The following is a 23,422-nucleotide window of genomic DNA, read 5'->3' on the forward strand; positions in this document are numbered from 1 at the left end:
GTGGGGCCTTGAGCAAGAGTACAAATGGAGGCCAACCCTGACATATTTTGTGTCTACAGGTAAGAATTAGCTAGATTGGCCTGTTCTTCCCCCAGCCCCTGGGTTTGTCCCCATTTACTTCCAGCTTCAGCTTGCCAGAAGGGTCCTGGTATGCATGTATGTGGACACCCCAGTCTGCATGTCCAAGTTCCATCCACGCTCCTCATCTACTGCATCCCTTGAGTACAGGGATATATACACCTGTAGTGCAGTCTGTCTTCAGGACGGACTGGGGAAAGAGGCCTGCATGTGTTCTGGAAGCAAGCTTTGGGCTGGTGGGGCAGGAATTCTGGGCAGAGGAGTGCAGACTCCAAGTGGGTGCAATCCCGTGGCTCCTTCCATTTTTCATTTCCTGGACAGAGGACAGCCAGAGTGAGGATCAGGGCAGGGACCCCTCTTGCCCAAGTCTAAGTGTACACACACACCCCTGGTATACCATATATACTGTTGAACTTGCCTTTCCATTTCATATCATGAGTACCCTCCCATTAATAGCGTACTCTGTAAAAGCTGTGTAAGGTTACTTGGAAACACCACAATCTATAATCATCCTGGTGATCTGCAAAAGGGGCATAAACATACTACTAGTACCATGCAGTGTAAATGTAAAATAGGGTTTAGTAAAGGAAACACTAAGACAGAAAAGTAGAATACATACAATTTCCTGAGCTCTTGTCCCAGAGATCCAGTCAGGCACAGCAGGACTGGTCTACCATGAAAAGGGCTCCAATTGAGGAAGCCAGCTCGCATAATGCGAAGAGGGCCAGGCAGAATGTATCTAGACAGATATATAACCATGAGAGCTTGCTACAGCAGAATTCTGGTAGCTCATTCTTCAGTTAACAATCAGGTTGTTTGTATTTTGCTATCGTAGTGCTGTCATGAGTGTTGTCTTGTTTGTGAGTATATATGTAAGAGAAATACCTAGAAATGGAATTAAGTTTTCAAAGGTATGTATTTAAAATCTTGCTATTGCTGAATTATTCTCCAGAAATGTTGCTCCCATTCACACTCCATCTTCTATATGAGGGTACTGGTTTCTTAGTATCTGTCACATTCCTCTCCCTATGACTCAAGACTCCATTCTTCTCTTGGTGAAAATGACCTTAGTTACAAGAGCTCCATCCTCATATAGTCATGATTGGTTTTCTTTCTTCTCCTAGTTTCAATTTAGAACACAAATTTTAAAAAGGCTTAGGTTCTGGTTCTGACTCTTAGCTACTAATTACCAAAATATAATCCAAGATGTGACAAGCTCCAAAGACAGAAACTAAGTTCTTGATTTATATTACAGTTACTTATAACATGTTTCATCTTCTATCTATAGCTGCAGTGTACAAAACAGCAGCTATATAGAACTTTCCATCATTGCATACAATTCTGTTGACCAGCACTGCTCTAAAATAAAAGCTTCTGGGGCAAAGGGCCTATGACTTTATCGTGTCATCCTCAACAGCACATTTTAGATTTTTACTGAGAGGGGATAAAATGCAAGCACTAAAGCAAAAGAAAGCAGAAAAAAGTTTAATTTTTAGATGAGATATTCCAGGTGCTTTTTTTAAGAACTTGGTCATTCTATACAGAGCATACAATCATTTCAACATACAAGTTACTCCACTTTGAATACACTATTTTAAAGTTAAAAAACATTTAAAAGGCCTTGTTTTGTTTCCAAGGAAAATGAGGCAATATGCTTATTAAAATACTAGTTTGCAGCACTGAGTACATTATAACTAGTTCATTAATGTTCTTTATCCATAACTTAAAGTTTAAACCTGAGGAATTAAGAATTTTTATTATCAAAACTGCATAGCAAAACCATGTCCAGATGACAGACATACCAAATAATCTGTAGATTCAGATAACCTGCAAACCACTTAATAAATCCAATCTAAAGCACAACAAGTATGTTAGGAGAGATACTAAATGATACTCAGGTTCACAAGGTTTTGAAATGCTTCATCATATTTTTTAAAAAATGACAAAATGCAACAAAAGTTGTTCAATGTTAAATGGGCACATACACTTTTTATCACTCATCCAATGACAGACTTTATAACCATTTGGTTGTTTGGAAAGAATTATTTAGGCCAAATTTATTCTTTGCATGTGGCACTGAGCAGTCATAAAGTGAAAGTGCAAACGCCTGCATGGAAACATAGCTTAAATCATTTATTTATTCATGCTACTATTCTACAGTGACACACTAATGTGGGAGGAATTTTACAGTTCTAGGAAGTCTTGATATAGAATGACAGGTTTGATGAGAAAATACAAAAAGGCCACAAATCATGCACAAACTAAAGAATGTTGGGCATTTTAATCAGGGTTTTGTTTTTTAAAATCATGTTTGAAGTCCTGGTGATACCACTTTAAGCACATGCTTTATCAAAGTAAATGGCATCTAGAAGTATCCAAACACTTAACTCCATTATTAACTGAAAGTAATACCTTACATTTCCATAGCATTTTACTGTGGTTGAAACCATTTCATATACTCCATTTCATTTCACTCCTCACAACAGCCCTGTGAGGTAGGCTGAGCAGGTTACAATTATTTTATGTAAGGCAATGGAGGTCCGAAGATGATAAATGATTCATGTAGAGGTCATAGATCTAGTATATGGTAGAGCTAAGGTGATTAATTGTAAATATTTTAAAAGAAATGAAGCCAAAACATTTTTATATTATATCCAGAAAATTCAAAAACTAGTGCTTTTTAATATAAATAACTCTAAAACCTTAGCCATTACATATCTTATAGTATGAATTAGTTATAAATTTGATTTTAAAGAGTCTCCCTTAAGAGGTAAAGTAGACTCAGTGCTTTGGTACCTTAGAGATATTAGAAATGTTAAAAAAAAAACACGCGTTCTCATAGCCCTTAGGCTCTCAAAAAGTTCCAATACTAATAAAAATGCCTTTTACCAACCACTTAACATTTTGACTTGTTTTAAAATTTGTCTAAACTTAAGCTCCAAGCAAAAGCAAACACATTCACTGACCTTCTGCCCTACGTACTGTGAAATCCTCTACATGTCCATTCCCAAGGAGCAACTTATACTGAATGGGAACCATTAAGAAAATATATTGGTTTAAACTAACATAGATCAAATGATTATGAATCAAAAGTCAGTACCTTATACTGACCCAGAAGTAACAAATACTGTTTTAATTTAGTCTGTGGCAAAAGTCCTATGGCAATCTCTGGTATTTATAAGCCAATACTAACTTTTATATGGCATGTCCAACAACATCTTTTCAACAAAAACAACCTATACTAAATGTAATCCATTTAAACTCCGAATTATTAAAAAAGCTTAAAGTATTTACATTAATCAAATATTCCAAGTAACAAAGCTATCATAGGTGACATATCAGGATCACAAATATTGGCATAATGTGAATACTGTAAAATACAAACAATACTAAAATTATATTGAACATGAGGTAATCTTTCTGTGGTGATTAAAGAAACATTCATGATCTCTTATAATGCTCCAGTACTGGCATTATGAAACGTACATTTTGGTTAAAAATAACAAATAACTTATGGTTACTTAGATGTTGAGTAAATTTATGCTGACCACATACTTCCCTAAAAGAATATCCAGTGTAAAAATACAATCAAGGAAGAAACTTTTCCAGACCCATTTTATGTGACTATATGAAAGTGAACCATATTATGTGCAATATGCTTATTAAAATTTGATTTTTTTAGAAAACTAACAAATTTACTTTTCAAAATTTCTGACTTATTAGCAAAACATAGTTTTTAAGATGCAAACTTTGTCACACCACTCAAAAGCAGCAAAACTATATGCACAGTAAACCAAACTTCATTAATTTTGGAAATCTGAATACAAAGTATGACTCACACATCACAGACACTTAAAATATTTGTTGTATAAATTAGCCAATGAATGACTACTGATCTAACAAATATAGTTTTTTTGGAAAATTATGATGATGATTTGAAAATCATCATAACTTTTTTAGCCTGGAACCACATATTTTGTAGTAAGAAGTCTATACTCTCCTTTTCTAAAATTAATACTCTTTGAAATAATCAATTCCCATAATATCCTTTTCCAATTTTTAACCTGTTTCTAAAAGAAACAAAAATAAATAATTATACTAATCATTCTAGGTAAGACATGAAATAGAGTATATTAGCCTAATTAAAAGATTTCATGACAAATTACTTTTATAGGCTCAGTCCAAGAAGTTCAAATTACACATCTTACTGTTCATGCTTTAATTTCATAAGTGAGTAAATAAAACCAACCCAACATGTCTTTAGATAATAATATGAGAAAATATTAGTTTGCAGAACAAAGTAGGCCAAGTCCAGCTTATACTAGCAGTTCATGGTTTGTCAAAATGGTACAGATGCCACCAATTAGTCCCATGTACAGACATGCCTCTAATACTTTGCACTTGGAACAGTCAAAGAATCACGGTATGTTAAATTTCTATGTGCACTGTTATTAAATGCTTGGTATATACATATTTAACAAAAGTTGAAGGCGTATGTGACATGGTCAGCCCAAAGAATCAAAATGAATTGTAAAAAATTCTTTTTCTAAAGTGCTTAAGGCAATTCCTTCATTTCTTTATCCAGTTTACTAAAACTGGTTTGGGCTTCAACTGCTAAAAGAGAAATGCAATACTAAATGCATGTTTTTATAAAACATATTTTTTTAGATCTGTGATACCTCCATTACTGTCAATCTCTCATGCATTTCTTTTACAGAAAGCAATCATGTTTGACCTGTTAAAACAGAGTGAATAAACCAAGAAAGAATGTTTGAAAGGGTATACCAACTTACACAATGTATCAAATTGAGCAAAAGAGTTCAATATTTTTAAATTTAAATATCAATGAGAATGTTATATATATGATCAAGTTAATAGTTACCTTAACTTGAGACTATTTAAAGAGGCACTACAGTTGATTATTTTCTAGTTTGAAAAGGAAGGTTGCAAACTTTCTCCAGTTTAACTTAATGCAAATAAACTTAAAACAACTAAACTAAAACCCCACACATTTTGCTCTTTATTTTTAGAGACCTTTAAGAAGTACAGTAACAGGAAAACCTCAGATTATTATTTTGAATAACAGCATCACTCTCAATGACTTTTCCAAATGAATATTAGAAAATGTTACATGAAGGATTTCAAATGGTAGCATGAGCAGAGGAAAGAATCATATACACTCCACCAGACCCTGATTAGTATTTCCTTTTCCCCATGCCCCTGCGACAGAAGGCCCTCACCGGTATAGTATAGCATAATGGTCTCTGGCTTCAATATCAGTGGACATTGCATGGGGCATGGAGCACGAAGCAAGAAGAGCATGCTTACAAGAAGAAGGCACTGAATTAAAGAGAAGACACGATTATATAAGACATAATAGTGAAAAGTTTTATACAAGAATTTCTGGCTTTTTCTGTGTCATTTTTCTGAAATATACATATACAACCATTCACATAAAGCAGCTCCTCCACTAAATTACTGCTTTCAGGTTTGACTCTATGAAAGAATTATAACTTCCTGCTTCCTTAGGTCCTGGAATAAACCTGCTGTGGGGAATAGAACATCCAAAAATGTATTTCATAATCTCCAGGATGAACAAAAAAAATTATATCTGGAGAATCAAAGGAATATCTATTGACATATTTCATTCTCTAAACTCCCTTACAGTCTTTAAAATTACCAATATGTCATCAATGGTGCAGTTATGACTGTCCTCTGGGAAAATAATATCCAGTTCAAATAAAATTCCTCATTTAGATTTGTTTTAAAATGAATAAAACATCCTATTACTAAACAGTAAACTTTAAGAAAGAATGGGCTATTCCTATTCCACAGGGCTTTCTGTAGAAAGCAACTCCAATGTAAGCAGCATCAGTTATTTCTTAGAAGATTTTCATAGCACAATATACTTAAAATGAGAATGAAAGTAAGTCAAAATGAGAAAGTGAAAGTTTCAAAAATTAAGGAATATGCAAATTTAGACCTCTTAAAAACAGTCAAAGAATTCTTAAATACCACAGTAATTACAACTTTCAGTTTGGTTCAAAGGACTGTGTTACAAATTTTAATCAACTTTTAAAAAATAGATATGTTCTCAATAACCATGGGTTTTACTCTTTGTTAACACATTTTTCCAAACTTTGGTAAAGATTATTCTATGTTGAGATTTTTGGAAGAATCACAGATATGTTCTCAATAACCATGGGTTTTACTCTTTGTTAACACATTTTTCCAAACTTTGGTAAAGATTATTCTATGTTGAGATTTTTGGAAGAATCACACCCCTCTAGAAAGCAAATGAATGTAGCAAAAGGACTGAGAGAAAACCTCTAATTATGACTGAAAGACTCATGTGCCAAATAAATCAGAGATATGTATATATTTTTTAAAACAACTGTTTAAGCCATTCTCTGTCTTATCAAAAATCAGATATAAATGACTTCAGTAACGAATAGTTTTAGGCATCTCCCTTTATAGCCTTATCCTTCTTAGATAAAACTTGCGTAGGGTAGGTTTTCCTACCTCCTATATAACTTCAATAAACTTTCATTCCTACTAGAAATGGTAAAAATCAGTATAAGTATTATCAGTTATTACCAAATTCAAGTGGGATTTTTACCAAAGATAACTATTAAAGGTAGTATTAAACTAGACAACAAAATCAGAAAATATAAAGCTTTAAAAAATATTACCCATCATCCAAAATGATGGAATGAAAAGAAGTCTAATTAAACAGAGCAACATATAAAGAGTATCACTTTGCCAGTGTTAGTGCAGCAAGTGAAAAACTGAAATTTGGGTGATTTTAAGCTATCATGTCTAGAAACTCTTCTTATTCACTCTCTATTTTGAGTTATAACCACAAGAGAAATACCACAATATTTGGAAAAGAGAAAATGATATACAACCTAGTCAATACAACAAAAGAGGATAAATTAGCAAAACTCAACTTACTTATAAAGGGGGAAAAATAAACCATTGTAAGAAAACCTGTTTGGCATCCCCAACCAATTATTTCAATTTTTAGAAAACCTCAGAGAACTGTATATTTTTAAAGCTTCCGTGTAAGAACTAAATAATAGGTAGTGATAAGGGGGTGGGGGGAGGAAGTATAGAAGAAAGAAGATTTAAATTTTTTTCTTCAGGCCCCAGGGCTACTGTATGTAACGGAACATTAGAAAAGCCAAAGTAACCCAAGAAAAACAAAAGTGAGTTTCTATGTAATTATTTAAACACTGATTTGTCCCCTATTTGCTCTTCAAAATACCAGTTTCTTGCTTGGTATCTGCTTGCTTCTATGCTATTGCACAGTAGAGTCCTGTGAATACTTTGCAGTAGAAGCTTAATGCTAAGAGATTCCAGGCCTTAAAGCAGAACGTAGCAAATCTCATTTCCACTACTCCTAAGTTTCTGTGATTAAGGCCACCCAATCAAAAGGTGGAGGTGGATAAACATATTCTGAGTGGGCATTACTGAGTAACAATGTTTAGGCTGCTAGCTGAACCAGTCATTCCATTTTCATTTTTCTGAAGTGTTCTCACAGCACTTGGAACTTGCATCCCAGTACTCAAAGAAAGTCCACCACACCAAACCTAAGAAAAGACAAAAACAAAGCTTCAGTCAGATTTCAAATCAATTAGAACTTAAGTGAGACTTCAATTTCCATTTCAAAGGCATAATGCCACATATGTGAACATCAGCAAGTTCCAAACTGATAACCTTCATATTTGAACTGAGGGGAAGTGAAAAGGCTAACTCAAGAGTCCTTTACAACCACAGAGACCAAAGGGAGTCCCTGGTAGGAGAGCCCACTGGAGCTGCACACAAGAGAACTGGTGGCTGCAGAAATTTGGAGACTAATTGCATTAATCTAGGCAGAAGACATTGGCTATCACCACTGTACTAACCTTCACAACCAAGAGAAGTGCACAAAGAGCCAACTTACTTATCCCACTTACTGCTGTAGATTTTGAAGAGGTACGGCCTGAGATTATAGGAATGAAACACACTTCTGTTAACAGTAAAATCCAATAGTTTCTTCCCTAACAGTAAGAACTCTAATTCTTAAAGGACTTCTGAGAAAAATGCAAATGGCAATATCCAGATACACTTGCCATATTCTTTAATTACCATAAATGTGAACAAGTTTATGAAAGATAAAACTGTTTTGCTTGTGAACAGAGCACAGTTATCCTGCAATAAAGTGAACAAAAACTGACCTGGAACACAGTCAAGAGAATTAAAATCTGAAAATATGGATCACTTAAACTGTCATCAACTTCCATGTATATAACAGATACAAGCTTAAGGCAAGAGAGATTCTAGAAATTAAGTATTCACACCTTCAATTATATCCTAAAGTGTTCAAGATTTACTAAGTAACTACAGTATTGTACCAAAGAATCTACTGACTTGTGAAATTTGTAACTATATACTTAACGTTCTAAATTTTTAAAACTAGCAGGTTCAGTAATGATAACTCTGAAAATACAAAATTAACTCTCTGATTTTAAAACTACGATATTACTTTTTTTGTGGAAATTATGTAAGCAATTTACAAAAATATTTACTCAAAATATCTAGCACAACAGTGTAAGGGCAAATCAATAAATGGTACTGAAACAACTGGACATACATATGAGAGAAAAACAGATCTCAAACTATACCCGTTACTATCATATACGAAAAATTAACTCTAAATGGATCATAGACCTAAATGTAAAACCTAAAACCATAACAACTTTAAAGAATAAAAAAAAAAAAAAAGAATATCTTTGGGACCCTGAGTTGAGCAAAGCAGGATCCATCAAAGCAAAAAAAAAATCGATAAACTGAACTTCATAATGAAAAACTTCTCTTCAAAATGTTCAGAAAATGATAAAAAACCACAGACTGGTAAAAGATACTGTGTTTGCAAAATATTTATCTGATAAAGGACTCATATCCACAATACATAAGGAAAGCTTAAAAACTCACTAATAAGAAAACAAGTAACCTAATTAAATAATGAGCAAAAGACTTTACCAGATACTTCACCAATGAAATTACAAATGGCAAATGAGCATATGAAAAGATGCTCAACATCATTTGTCCTTAGGAAAATGGAAATTAAAATCACAATAAAATACCATTACACACCTACTAAAATAGCTTAACAAAAACAAATATGTGACATTATCAAATAATGGCAAGGATCTGGTAAACTCTCATATATTACTTGTAGGAATACAAAAGTCGTACAGCCACTTTGGAAAACATTTTGGTAGCTTCTTATAGTTAAAAGATACACTTTCAATGTGACCTAGCAACCTCACTATTTAACCAAAAGAAATGAAAACAAATATTCACACAGAAACCCAGGTGAAAATGTTTACCGTGCCTTTATTCAGAATTGCCAACAACTGGAAAGAACCCAGTTTTGGCAATTCTGGTGAATGATGAAAAACCTGTGATACATACATATACGAACACTACTCAGCAATGAAAAAATGGGTCTACTGACAAACACAACAACACAGATGAATTTCAAATGTATTAGGCCACAGAGTCAACAGTCTACATACCATACAATTCCTTTTCTATACTATTCTGGAAAAACCAAAACTATAGGGTCTAAAGCTGCTTGGTGACTGCCAGGGCTGGGGGTGATATTAACAGATGTCCGCTACCAAGAAGCACGAAGGAATTTTCTTAGATGATGGAAATGTTCTATGTTTTGATTATGGCGGTGGTTATACAACTGTATACATTTGTCAAATACCACAGAACTGTACACTACTATAAATCACACCTCAGTAACCCTGACTTTAAAAAAGAAAATTAATCTTGTATACAAAAATTTTAACATTTCCTTAGTCAATACAAGCAAGCCTTCAATGAAGAAGAAACCCAATTTTAATTAGTTTAAAAATGAATTTCCTAAAGCATCTTATGACATTTAATAAAGTAACTATAATTTCATTACTTTGAATGAAAAAGCAATGAATAAACTTACTACGTATCTACCTGATATACTGTGTTTCCCTGAAAATAAGACCTAGCCGGACAATCAGCTCTAAAGCGTCTTTTGGAGCAAAAATTAATATAAGACTCGGTCTTATTTTACTATAATATAAGACTGGATCTTTAACATAATTAATATAATACCAGGTCTTATATTAATTTTTGCTCCAAAAGACACATTAGAGCTGATAGTCCAGCTAGGTCTTATTTTCGGGGAAACACGGTATACTGCTGGTGGTACATTAGTATAACCAATGACTCTGGAAAACTGCTACAGTTAAATACATACATACCGTATGATCTAGCAATCCCAATCCTAGTTCTATACCCAATACATACATACACACACACACACACACACACACACACACACCCTACCAAAAGACATGAACAAGAATATTCATAGCGGTTCTATTTATAAATGTTCCCCAAAGGAAAGCCACCCAAGTACCAATGAAATTAGAATGGATAAATTATAACAGACTCATATAATGGAAAGTGATGAAAATGAGTGATTTACCACCACACAGGACAACATGGATAAATCTCATAAACATAATGTGAAGCCAAAAAGATACTGTCTGATTCCATTTATACAAAATTTAGGAAGGCAAATTTCAGTTTACGGGATTAAAACTCAAGGTAGTAACCGTGTGGAGGAGGGCGAGGAGCACCTGGGAATGGGCACGACGGGGCTGACGAGGTTCTGGGAACGTCCCACTTCTTGATTTGGATGCTGGGTACAAAAACCAGCGCAAGTCCCATGAAGATTCATCAAACTGCCTGCTTATAACATGTGCACTTTTAGGTATTATTATTTACTTCAATAAAATATACCAAAAATAAACAGACAATTGCAGATGGGGGAGCGGTGGACTGGTGAAAGGGAGAGGAACACGAAGGAAAAATACGCTAGTCGGCTTCCCCACACAGCATAGGTCATTCTCCTTAAAGGTGCCAAACCAAACAAAATGTAAATTAGGTACTAACCATGAAACCAGGTAATACTGGCTGAGTAAATTTTGTCTTAAAGGAATACAACAACTGTTTTGAGTTTGCATCATAGAAAGAAAGTTGACCTAAAGAGAAGGAAAAAAAGCCTGGTTTATTATACAAGATACTATAACATCTACTTATGTCTAACATATAATCATGCATAAAACTAGTAACTAAGTGCATATTTTGACATTATTTTTTTTGTTACAAACTACAATGACTGGACTTACACTTTCTCACTTGAAAATCAGCAGAAAATGTGCTTAAGAAAAAGCCCAAATCCAGTTTTCTTTCCCTGGTTTTTGAGATCTCCACAGTGCTTCCATAATCTGGCAGAATTCTACTTAGTCAACTATAAACTATTTATTTTGTCATTATTTAACAAATGGTTTCCTTAGTCCAGTAAAAGCCAAGGCTATTTCTTCTTCATTTTTACTATAACCAGTCTCTCTACCCAAACCCCATCACCATTTAAGGGTCATTCTATGAAACCTTGTCTTCTAACTACCTGAAGCCATACTCACACTGCAGCCTCTGAAATCATAGTAATCACTGCTTCAGCTTTGTTAATTTAAAAAATCCTCTCACAGTCTGTCTTTTCAACATGATCATGCAACTAACATAACTCTTTCTGCCCACCTAACTGTCCAACCTGATGACCCATTTACAACTGTTATCACTTCTTGAAATTCTTCTCTCATGACTATTCTCTTGGATCGTATCACAATCCCGAGGATATCTTCTCTTTTTCTCCTATTCTAAGTGTAGATGCTCGTCCGAGCTCTTTTCTTTCTGCAATGCTCCCTTGATAAATCAGCTGCCAGCAGAGGGAAAAACAAAACAAAACTAACATTTATCCTATTATTAAAAGCACTGGCTGCTTTACCTCAAAATATTAAGCACTCTACATATGGTCACAAAGTTAGTAAAGAGCAGAGCAGTAATACTGAATTGTTCTGTGCAATCTTCGGTAGCCACTCTGTGACGCTGTCTGTAATATTTAGCTTCAGCTCTACTTCTCCTCTGAGTTTAGCACTGCCTTTCCAAATATTTGCCAGACATGCCACATCGTCCTATTGGCATCTTATTTTCCCCCAGGACTCTCTCTGTTTCCTATCCTATTGGTGACGCTATTGTCCGCTCTATCACACTGGCTGGAACCTCAGAGTCATCTTCAACTCTTCTTTGTCTCTCCCTCCAATCCATATTTAGTTATCAAATCTTATGAATTCTATTTCTCACCATCCAATCTATTCTTCATTCCCCACTGCTCATGCCCTTGTTACTACTAGTCACTCAACAAATACTTAAGGGCTTGTATGTAAAAACGTACTTTCCTGGCAATAAGGATATACTACTTAAGAAAATAGACATGGTCCTGCCTACATTGCTTTAAGACTGCTTCCTGAAAATTCCTACCTTATTCACCATTTACTCTAGTATTTCTAAAACTAGAGTATCATCACAGGACTAGTTTTCTAAAATGTGCAGAAGGCCCCTCTCTCAACTCCTAAAAAAGAGAGGAGCCTATTCTTCTTCTTCAAGGCCCTCAAAATCTGATACCATCCTACATTACAACTCCCTCCATACCCTAGGCTCTAGGCTAACAATTACACTTCTCACTACCACCTCTAAGGAACCACAAAGTATGGGAAAGGAGACAGAAGATGATAAGCAAATGCTATCTTGGTAGTTGTAAAAGAAAAAAAATGTGTGCCAATAAATTTACCATTTATCTGGAGGAAAATCATTTATCTGATTCAAAGTGATTAAGTAAAAAAGAATGCAACAAAACTGACGTCATCACTAAAATTAAATCAAGCCAACATGAACTTTTTTCCTTTTTTGTTTGAGTAACTAGGGCGATAGCTCATGAATTAGTTACACAATGCTACTTAAAATGGAAAAAATTGGGTTTTATTAGCTTAAAAGTGTCAACTTAGAGAGAAGCATCTAGGGAATGACTTTTGCTTCTTAGTTCAATCACACATCATCTTCAAAATTTTTATAAATATGTAATGACAGTAGAGAAGATACTTATCAAATACCTAATTCAAAAAGCTTAAAGAAATTTTACAAAGGATAAATAAATATCAAGTTGATTTTTAGATGATTTTAACAGGAGGCAAAGCTTGGCCAAATCTATTAAGATGAGATTTAAAGACAAATACAATACTCATTTGAGTAACAACAAAAAACAACCCTAAACTGCCTATATAAGAGGAAAAAACAATGTGACAGAACTCCATGACAAAAGACCTAGTGGATTAGGTGGCTACAAACTCACTATAGGTCAACGGTGCCATTAAGTCACAGAGCTAGAAAATGTGCCGCCAAATCACTGTCCTATGATGGTCAGAAGTTGTGCGTCCTACTTTGAGAAACAATCTTTAAGAAATATATTGGCATAATATACAACCATAGGAGATTGTAAGGGGTTGGAAAAATTAAATAAGACGGACAACTAATGGTACAGAGAATGTATAGTCTGGAAAAACGGCAAGATAAACAGTATTAGTAGTTTTTAAGCGAATAAGGATTATCATGTAAATGTGATTTAGGAAACATAATTCTGTGTTTCTTCAGGTGACAAAATTGAAGAGCAACAGTCTCAGAATTTATTGGGAGGCAAAGTGAGTCAATTAAAGAAAAACTTTCTAACCAAGTGCTATTCAACAATGAAACAGGCTGCCTTCTAAGACAAGAAACTTCGCATAAAAAACTTCTTCAAGCACAGAGGAAACTACCTGCAGAGATAATGTAAAAAGGGTTTTATATTATTATATAAGGCAGATGGAGTATTTCTAAGGTCTATTCCAACTGAAAATTCTGACTCCACCATGCTTTACGGGTAATAAAGCAAGGTAAGAAAAATTAAAATGGACAAAAGAAATTTAATGTTTTAAGGCTAAAATTAGCAAAATCTTTCTTTCAAATTCATTTAGTACATTATAGACGAGTGCTTTTCTAGGGCTGCAAGCAGACACTGCATATCCTTCCAGTCAACTCTGGAACTGAAATTATGTTTGAGATCAAATCCTAGGAGGTCAAAACACCCCCGTATCCACAATACTAATGGAAATTCTGTACAGATGATTACCAGTGAAAAGTACTGAAACACAAGCAACTATGACGAAATGACCTACGAGAAAAATCAGTAAACTTACCCCCATCAAAATCACAAAATACACCTATTCTTTCAGGAACAGTAACATCCAAGGCTTTGACTTTATTGTTATGTTTTGCTGCAAATGTGTTTTGTAGCCAGTTGTTGACATGGATACACCAACTAGTATTTGTCTTTCCTAATTGGTCAAATTTCCCCAAAGTCTTGTATGCTACTCCCACACTGTAGGATTTACAATCCTTCTGGGCCTTGACCTCCCAATAATGCTGTCCACTTTCAATCGCAGTGTCTCCTACAAAAAATCAGAAAAGTAAATTTGACTCTTACCTCCTCCTTATAGATTTTTTAACCTATTGCTTGTCCCATAAAATGGCACAAAAAATTCAATTTAGGATATTAACACACTGACACTAATTATAGAGTATCTGCTATAACTTTGCTTGCATATTTATTACTAATTTTTCTGTATATAAAAGGCTCCAGAACTTTCCCTCCTTACTATGCCCTCAAGAGTTCTACATATAAGTGGAACAGTATGTAAAATGAAGTAGAGTTTTAAACATATCAATAACAAGACAATCTGAAAACCTGCCAAAGTAATTAGGTTTCAAGAAACTCCGGCAAAGTTTCATTCAGTACACAGACACCCACTCCAGCTCTGAGTGAGTGGGAAGTCCCCCAGTGTGACTGGGACACCTTTAACAGGAGATAATGAAGAACTACGGAGTTTACCCTACCCAGCACTGTGTATGATTCCCCAGTGAAACGATCTCTGCTGCCTCTCACTGCTGGTGGCCTGGAACCTACAGATGTCCGTTTGGGGGACGGTGTACCACTTCTATATAAACAGGAACAAAAAGAGAAACACACATTCTATGTTGTAAATGTTTCATAAAGTAAAAGTACGAATCACAAAAGAAATCTTTGAAAAGATTTTCTAATTATGTTGCACAAATAACACCATTTAATTTTATCTGAATTATTATTACACAGAATTGTCAATAATAAACACCCAAACGTAGTAAGTCATCAGCACAAAGCAGGTTGCAAACACTAATATCATGCAGACTGAGCAAGGCTTATACAAAGAACACACAGTTGAAATAAGCAACATCAAAATCAGACAAGATACAAAGGGAAAAGAGAACTCAAGACAGATAGTGGATTATAGCTTATATTTTTCAGTTAAATTTAAATAGAAGCAAAGGCAAAAATAGGCTTATTATAATCAAAACTAAGTAACTTTTTTTGCGAGCAGTAGGTATTTCTCTTCTGGATCTTTTCTTCTTAAAAAGAGAAACAGCAATTTCCCAAATCCATGCACAAGATAGTATCATGTATTACAAAGCATTTCTCTTACTGAAATGGACATGATCCAACTTGATTTCCTCTTATATCAAATTATGTGACATGGCAGACTGGACAGTATTAGGTCTTTCACTAACTCTCAAAAACTCAAATTAAATCCCAAAGATGTTTAAAAATTAATATTTCAATTATACTGAATAACTGCATTTAAAAAACAAAAAATTTATAACTTACCAGTAGTAAAGAAATAAAAGGAAAGCATGGAGAAAAGAAAAACAGACATAACTACTGAGAGTGGCAGTTTAAATTTCAGAGAAAAACTGCATAAGGAGAACTCTTCCACTGCAGCATTTTAGACTTCCGACCCTAAGCACATTTTTGCAAGAAGTACAACAGCTATTATTGTCTTATGCCAAACACAATACCCTTCTCCCCACCTCTTTAACGACACCTTGGCCTCTTAAGTCTCAGAATTAAGGCTTTTTGTTACCTCTCCTCCGGATTGCTTTACCAGCTTCCAAATGATCTTTGTTATCCAGTGCATCTTGTTCACTGTTTATGAGATACACTTAACTCTGATTCTCTTACTTTAAAAATTTCAAGCACTTCCTTACTGCTTACAAATGACTCAATGAGCTTGACATTTCAGTTTCTTGATTTGGTCCCAACCTGATTTTCTAGCCTTTTCACCCCTAGCTAAATGTAGCAGCTAAAGTGTTCTTTAAACTCAATCTGCTTCAGTGCCCTTCCTCTGTTGCTGCCATTGATGAAGGTCTCCCAGATCCTACCAGGCTAAATAACTCTCTGAGGAGTCCAACTCCAGACCAAAATCCTACATGTGCTCTTTCAGGACCAACCACAGGCAATTATAAAGGCCTTAATGGCAGGCCTGGGGGCGGGGGCTACCTTCCCCACACCAGACTTGGTGTACAGCCAGTTCACTGCAGTTTCTGGAGGGCATTGCAATCCCTGGCCTTAGTCCATGCTCATATGCACATCTGCATTCCTAGCTTAGGCACCTCTATTCCGAGACCCCCTTACAGGAGACAGGCCTTCAGCTGAGACCCTTCTTAGCAGCCTCTGAGAAGACCTCCATAAAGGGGGCTAGGGTGGAGGGTGGAGTATGAAGACGCTTTTCTCCACTGTGTCTCAATGCTTTTGTATTCCTAACCTTTCCCCCTCCCCTATCTTCTTGGCCTCAAGTCCATAAAACAACAGGAAGGACCTTTTACTTGGGGCTTCACCAGCAGTCAGAATATATCTGCCATCTGCAACCTTCTGTGATTTACCTGGCCCTGAGCTCATTCTGCCGGGAAAAATGAAATATGGGGAGAGCTAGCACCCTTTCCTTCGTGGCCTCTTGCTTATACTATCATAGTGAATGAAAGTTTGTTTGTTACTTTCAGTTTGGCTCATTGCCCTCACTGACCACTTCAACACTTGGCAGCTCCGGACCTCGTTCTTCCTCTAAACTCCTTTATCCACACTTACCATTACACATAATCTCTACACCTTGTGTTATTGTTATTTGTATATAAATATGTACCTCTCATCTACGTAAGTTAGGGCAAATTTCTTGAAGGCAAGGGCAGTATTTATCTCTATATATCCCACAACATTCATCTGACATCCTAGTGAGCAAATATTTATGGAAAGAATAAATGTACATAATTGTCCAAAAGTAGCCTACATAGAAAATACCCTCAAAATAGGGAAGAGAGAAAGAAATAACATGATCTGAAATGCTTAAATACAAGCAGTTTAAAAATCTCCAACTGACCAAATGAAACTTCATACATTCTATTCTATTAAATCCAGGAGCATTTTACAATTTATAATACACTAACTATAAAGTCGCTTTCAACAATGAGCAAATAAACTAGAAAAAAGAGGAAGATAATTTTGGGAAAAGAACACATTCTGGTTACTGATAGAGATATGTTGTATCTTAACATTATTACTTGTGCATTTGAATTGAATCACCTTTCTGGCACTGTCCTAATAATTTTACTAATGACCTTTATTTTTTTATTCTGATGCTTTAAAAACTGCACGATCATTATAAAATACAGAACTCGTCAAACCTGGCTCGTGTCAAATACAAATAAAAACGAAGCTGTAATGTTAGATATACTGAATATAGCACAACAACAAAGATGCCAGTTATAAGTAAACGCAGAAAAAAGTCAGACGAGGGAAAATAATTCAAGAAATACTTTAAGCAGAGCTTACTGTTTTATCATATACAATATAATCTAAATACTATGCAGCACACTATAATGCTGTAAATTCAAAACATAAGCTACCACACAGACAATCTACACAGAGCAATATTTTAACTTATGAAGGTTTCTGCTTATTGGTTAAAGAACAAAATATTAAAGTTATTCAGCCAAGCTAGATATACTAAGTCCTAGAGCTAGACAGACACAGATCGTCACCTTGTATGTCTCTTCAGTGAAGTAACATGGACACTGTCAGATAAAAATAGGCAACTGTTAAACAAGAGACTGCTTTATAACTTAAATTTCACAGCTTATAATAAAATTAGATCAAAAGCCTGCTGTTAAAAAAGTAAGAAGCCCCCAAACTTTGAGACTATCTAAATAAATTTAACAACAATTAAAGGTCCCAAGCCTAACTCTTTGGTTCATAAGGTAACTGCTGATCAGGGGCAAGACACTGGGGTCATACATGCTCAAAGCTGTCATTCGAGGCAGACCTTCAGGTAAGACAGGTGACTATAAATCTAAAATTCAGGAACTATATTAGGAACTTCTCTCTAAGCAGTTCAAATTGCTATAGATATAATTTTAAAGAAATGGAGTACTGAAATTATAATGTGTAAGAAGAGGATTAGAAAAGAAACTAAGAAAAAGAAACGGAAAATGTTAGTGACAAATTCAAGTATTGACAAACAATATTATGTTCTCCACTTTGATGTTATCAACATATCATAAATCATATTGATATACAGAATAAGAATTTCATTGTAAGTTATCATTAAATTTGAATCAGTGTACAAGCATTTGTCCAGATAACAGATTTAAGGAACTAGCTTACCTGCCCTTGTTCTCTTTTCCTTTAATTTTATTTTCTTGACCTTTGCCTCCAGTAGGATCCCATTCTACACAGGTATCTTCAACTTTCAGGTTCAAATGGGATGATGAGTTATCCAAACTGAAGTTAAGTGCTATCCAAAACAGTATTTCAATTTTTAAAAAATGTAGCATATCTCCGCTTTCTGAAGCACAACTATCATCATATTATTTTCCTACTCAACTTATTCAATACTGTATATAAAGTTCAAATTCCTAATCCTAGCTTTTAAAATCCCCAAAGATAAGGGCGTCATTTCCTAATTCCTACTTTATCTCCCATTATTCTTCTCTATATATCCTATACTCCCAACAAACACAACATACTTGCATGGCCATGGGTGTTTTTGCTATTTCTTCTGCTGGAATCTCCATCAGTATACAATAACCCCAATTTCCTGTTTCTAGGATAGCAGTTGATTATGTTAATTGTTATGACTAAATAGGAAGAGGCGTTAGTAGCATTAAGGATGAGGAGAAAGTGATGTGGTGTAAAAAAATTATAGAGCCTGGCACACCCGCATTTTTCCTGATCCTCTAATACTCAAAAATTTCATATTTAAACTCTCAGTAGTTTCAAATTCAGACAAACATGGAGAAACCAGCCGTGATGGCAGAAGCAAGGGAACTGACACAGCTGACAGAGCTAGAGATGATTTACATGGCAAGGAGTGTGTGTGTGTGTGTGTGTGTGTGGGGGGGGGGGCTACTTAAATAAAAACAAATTAAAAAACAAAACTGCTTTTCAAATTATTTGGTATTTTAGGGAACCATCTGTACTATTCACAAGACATACTTAGAACTGCTAATTTAGGAAATCAGTATAGCAAGGTATTACCTTCTCTCTTTAGAAATTGAGAGTAAATCATTAAAATTTATTGTTTCATAGTAAGTAATGCACAATTCCTACTGTTTTAAAATGCAATTCTTAGAATCTCTGTCTTAAGCAAGGTATTACCTACTACACAGTTACCAACTAATCTGGCTCTGTTAGTTGTATTTCCCTACAAAAGTTCCAATTTCTGGTAATTACTCATTGAAGGAATTATTTCTTTCCAATACCCCATTTCCCTTAAGGATATTACTTGATTTAGCTAAAGCTTCAGTGTGTCCATGATGTATGCATCATCAAACAACTAAATATTCATACAGAAAGCCTAATGTTTACCTAGTGAATCAAGAATCCTTTATCCTCTACTGTTCTGTAAGGAGCACTTTAATTTCAACTATGCATCAGACCTACTGCTCACTGTCTATTTACACAATGTTCTAAATACAAGTTTACTGACCATAACTGCTTCCAGTAAATGGCACACTATGCAAGTAAGTTAATGGCTTTCAAAATCTGTATGTATACAGCAAAGGACTTACAGAAAAAAGAAATAATACAACTTTCCAGTAAAAATGGAAATAGAATTCCTTATTAGGTAGATTACTAAAAAGTTAGGATTAAGCAAAATTGAGACCCTGCACTATCAAGAATGAACTGCCTTAAAAAAAACATGGTTAACCTCTATATTAGTTATTAGCTAATGCATGTGAGGGTATCTACATTTTTGAGAAAAAGAAAAAGTGCATATAATGCTAAGGTGCCATCAATTCTCAGTTACTTGTTAAAATCCTAAGGCTGTTTAAAAAAATAAAAGTGAAAAAAATAATACTAAATTTTTTTTAAAAAGGAAAGAAAAAAATTCTAAGGCTGTTCTTTAATATTTCTTATGATGGAGAGAAGGGTGAAGTAATGGTTACAAGAAAAGGTATCACTCCCAAGCCACTTGAAACCAGACTTATCAAATACCACTGCACCCAAACAAAGAGGCATGGGTTTCAATCCCAGGGGTATAATCTTCTCTCTCCTTTTGTTTTTGGATGCTATTCCTGTATGGAACCTCAACTAAGTCATAGAGGCAAAGGTAACAGGGATACCATCATATACTTTTTTTTAAAAAAAACAAAAGGACTGGCCTCAAAAGTAAGGTTTCAGATGTTAGTCCTGTCTCTACATAAGCCCTGTAATATGGCTAGATATTAGTTTCCATACCTTTAAAAGTCTGTGAAAACAAAGTACCAAAAAACTCAGAGTTCAGATATGTTTCAAGGGGTTTAACTGGTTGTATTGGTGGCTGTTTTCTTGTTACTGTAAAATTCTATCATAGCCACTATCATTTGAGGCTAGAGAGTAAATTTGATTAATATCATTATCATTTACCTTTACAAGGAAGGGATAATATTTTAAAATTCTGGTCATAACAACTTTACATTACACATCACTTCTGACAATTCCAATCACAGAATAGTGCTACATATGCTGGAGAGAACAGACGTTAACAATGTTCACTATTTTCCACACCAAGTACCGTAAGTAGCAGGATATGAAATTTTAGTAGGTGTCAGCTATTTAATCTACACCTCTCCCTCTTTCCTTCCAGTTTTTTGCTCATACACTTACTTCTACTGGTTGGTCAAAAAGGGCTACAACAAGCCAATAAAAATTAGTAAACAACTGTCCAAGATGACATTTTAAAAACAAATCTGGACTCTTCCTCTCGAGCTCTTGCTCTCATTAGTAGCCACTCTTGTGCTATGGTACAATCTTAGAAAATCTGCAAGCCATAGCTATTTAAGAGACAAATTTTATTCTGGATCTCTCTGAAGTTCAGTGGGCCTCAGGGTTGAGTTTCAGTCTATCCAGCAGGGTTGGTTACCCCACAGTGAGATATGCTTGATAAAACTATAATCAATTTAATCTTTCCCTACAAACCCCAAGACCAAGAATCTGACTAGTAAGATCCAGATACTGCTAACAGGAGCAGCCAGCCCAGCTCCAAGGAAACTGTAAGCCAGTTATTAATTTTCCTGATTCTCCTGAATTTGCATAGAAATGTACAATTCACCCCATTTAGATCTAAGTTTGGTCACTAAATATAAAGGGTAAATGAGAAGGAATAAATTAAAAAATACGATATAGATGAGGGAGAATAATAATGCAATTTTACCCGACAAAATTCAAGTTATGCAGAAAGGATTATCTGCCTATAAATGACTACTTTGACATGGTAAAAATCTCTCAAGAAACCACAGCAATATTTCAGTTTGATAACAAGTAATTCAAAGTAACTGAATTTCTTGGCTAAGTTATCTATAGTTCTCAAACAAAAACATTTGCTAATCCAAATAAATTACTTCAAGTTATGTTTTTTATTTATCTTTGTGATGCAAACATATTCTTCTGAGTTTATCTTGTCAAAACTTATGAGCCTTGTATTTTGTTTCATTCTATTTTTATATCATCCTCCAAATCATATCATACTCCTGACATGCAAACTTATTATTCAAATGCTATAAGAATTAGAGGTCAGTGGAACACTCTACGGCCCAAGTACCTAGAACAGTGCGTAGAATTTGATTCTGGAAGTAAACCCAGTCAATTACCATCTCACAACTGGGAAAATCTCTAGCATTACGACCTTCAAATTGGTGAATATCTGAAAAATACTCTGTGTTAAAATATGAGAGTTAAAATAAAACTCGAGGGAATTTTAACTAAATCCAAATTGCTCTCAGACTAGAAGCACCTAGGTTCCATGCCCGCAATAGGGGCTGATACAGAACTTGAAAACAGATTCTTATTCACACCCTTCCAAGCTAGTGCTAGGGATTGCAGGCAAGTCATTTAACATATTTGAACTTCACTTTCTTTATCTGCAAAATGGACATCAATAATATCTATTCTATTGATCTCTCAGGATAGTTTTTAATGATCACTGAAGAACTGTGAGAGTGCTTTGTAAACATTAATAAACTATGTAAATGTTAATTTCTACAGTAAGATTTAAGAAAACAGGATCTGAACTTAACTGAAAAGGTATTTCCCCATTATTGAGCCATAATCATTTCCTGGGAAAACTCTGGGCAAATCTTACTGATGTTTATATATTTATCCTAGGCTGAAATTTGTAAACTAAGCACCCATCGGAGAAGATAACACCATCATCTCAGTCTATTTTACCTATCTGAATACCATGACACAGGAAAAACTAGTAAAAACCACTACTGTAGTCCTAATTTTCTCATCTTAAAATTCCTACTGTTGGGAATTCTGGGGGTGGGGGTGGGGGCAGGGGTGGTGGTGATGGTGGTGGTGGTATGTGTATGCGTGTAGGAATGCATCCATACATGAAATGCTTCCTGTCACAAGTCTCGAATAACTTCAGATGTTAAATTTTGTTTTATGCTGTGTAAATAGCTATTAATCTTACCTTTGGTCTCTAGGGTTACTGGATCAGAATACTCTCCAGCCACAGCCTTGTTACAAGCTCGCACTCTGAAATTCATATACTTTGAATCAAACTTTAAGCCTGAAAAAATGAAAATGGTTTTCAGATCTGAAAAGTAAACGAATCTATTCCAAAAGTGTGACTATGAACCTTCAAACAGACATTTTTCCCTCCTTGGAACTATCTTTTTACTCAGGAAGAATACAAATTAATTTAAAATGCTGATAATGCCTGAAATAAGAAAAATCATGATTTATCTATTATTTTCTTTAAAAGAAATAATTAAACAGTTTATTAATGAGTTTTTGTGTGTTTTTTTAAACCGAGTGATAAAAAAGTGCTTTCAAGTCTCATTAATAGCCATGTTTCATTCAAGGAGAGATGCTATAATATAAAACAACATATTCAATTTCTGGAAAGTAGATGCCCTAAAGAATTTTTATATTTATGAAACTGTCATTTTGTGTAAAAAATGAATTTAAAGAAAAAGTGGGGACAGCCGAATGGCTCAGTTGGTTAGAGTGCGAGCTCTCAAC

At 34.7% G+C, this 23,422-nt stretch overlaps 1 protein-coding gene across 7 annotated transcripts in view; it reads right to left on the bottom strand.

Annotated features, from left to right (window-relative positions):
• Positions 1-1,547: 1,547 nt before the first annotated feature.
• Positions 1,548-23,422, bottom strand: part of FSD1L (fibronectin type III and SPRY domain containing 1 like) — a 62,256-nt gene continuing 40,381 nt past the window's right edge. For 2 of the 7 annotated variants that reach the window (XM_019734208.3, XM_074330786.2), the window contains exons 8-14: positions 22,869-22,967; positions 18,575-18,704; positions 17,953-17,985; positions 14,941-15,041; positions 14,244-14,495; positions 11,071-11,159; positions 1,548-7,670 (exon numbers count right to left, since the gene is read on the bottom strand). In XM_019734208.3, coding sequence (XP_019589767.3) covers positions 7,548-7,670; positions 11,071-11,159; positions 14,244-14,495; positions 14,941-15,041; positions 17,953-17,985; positions 18,575-18,704; positions 22,869-22,967 — 827 coding nt within the window. In that variant the 3' untranslated portion in view covers positions 1,548-7,547. The remainder of the gene's footprint in view (positions 7,671-11,070; positions 11,160-14,243; positions 14,496-14,940; positions 15,042-17,952; positions 17,986-18,574; positions 18,705-22,868; positions 22,968-23,422) is intronic. The other 5 variants (XR_016019285.1, XR_016019286.1, XM_019734210.3 and 2 more) reach the window with 5 other exon arrangements.

Source organism: Rhinolophus sinicus, chromosome 16, assembly GCF_057876585.1.
Source record: "Rhinolophus sinicus isolate RSI-liver-muscle chromosome 16, RSI-T2T, whole genome shotgun sequence".
Taxonomy (NCBI): domain Eukaryota; kingdom Metazoa; phylum Chordata; class Mammalia; order Chiroptera; family Rhinolophidae; genus Rhinolophus; species Rhinolophus sinicus.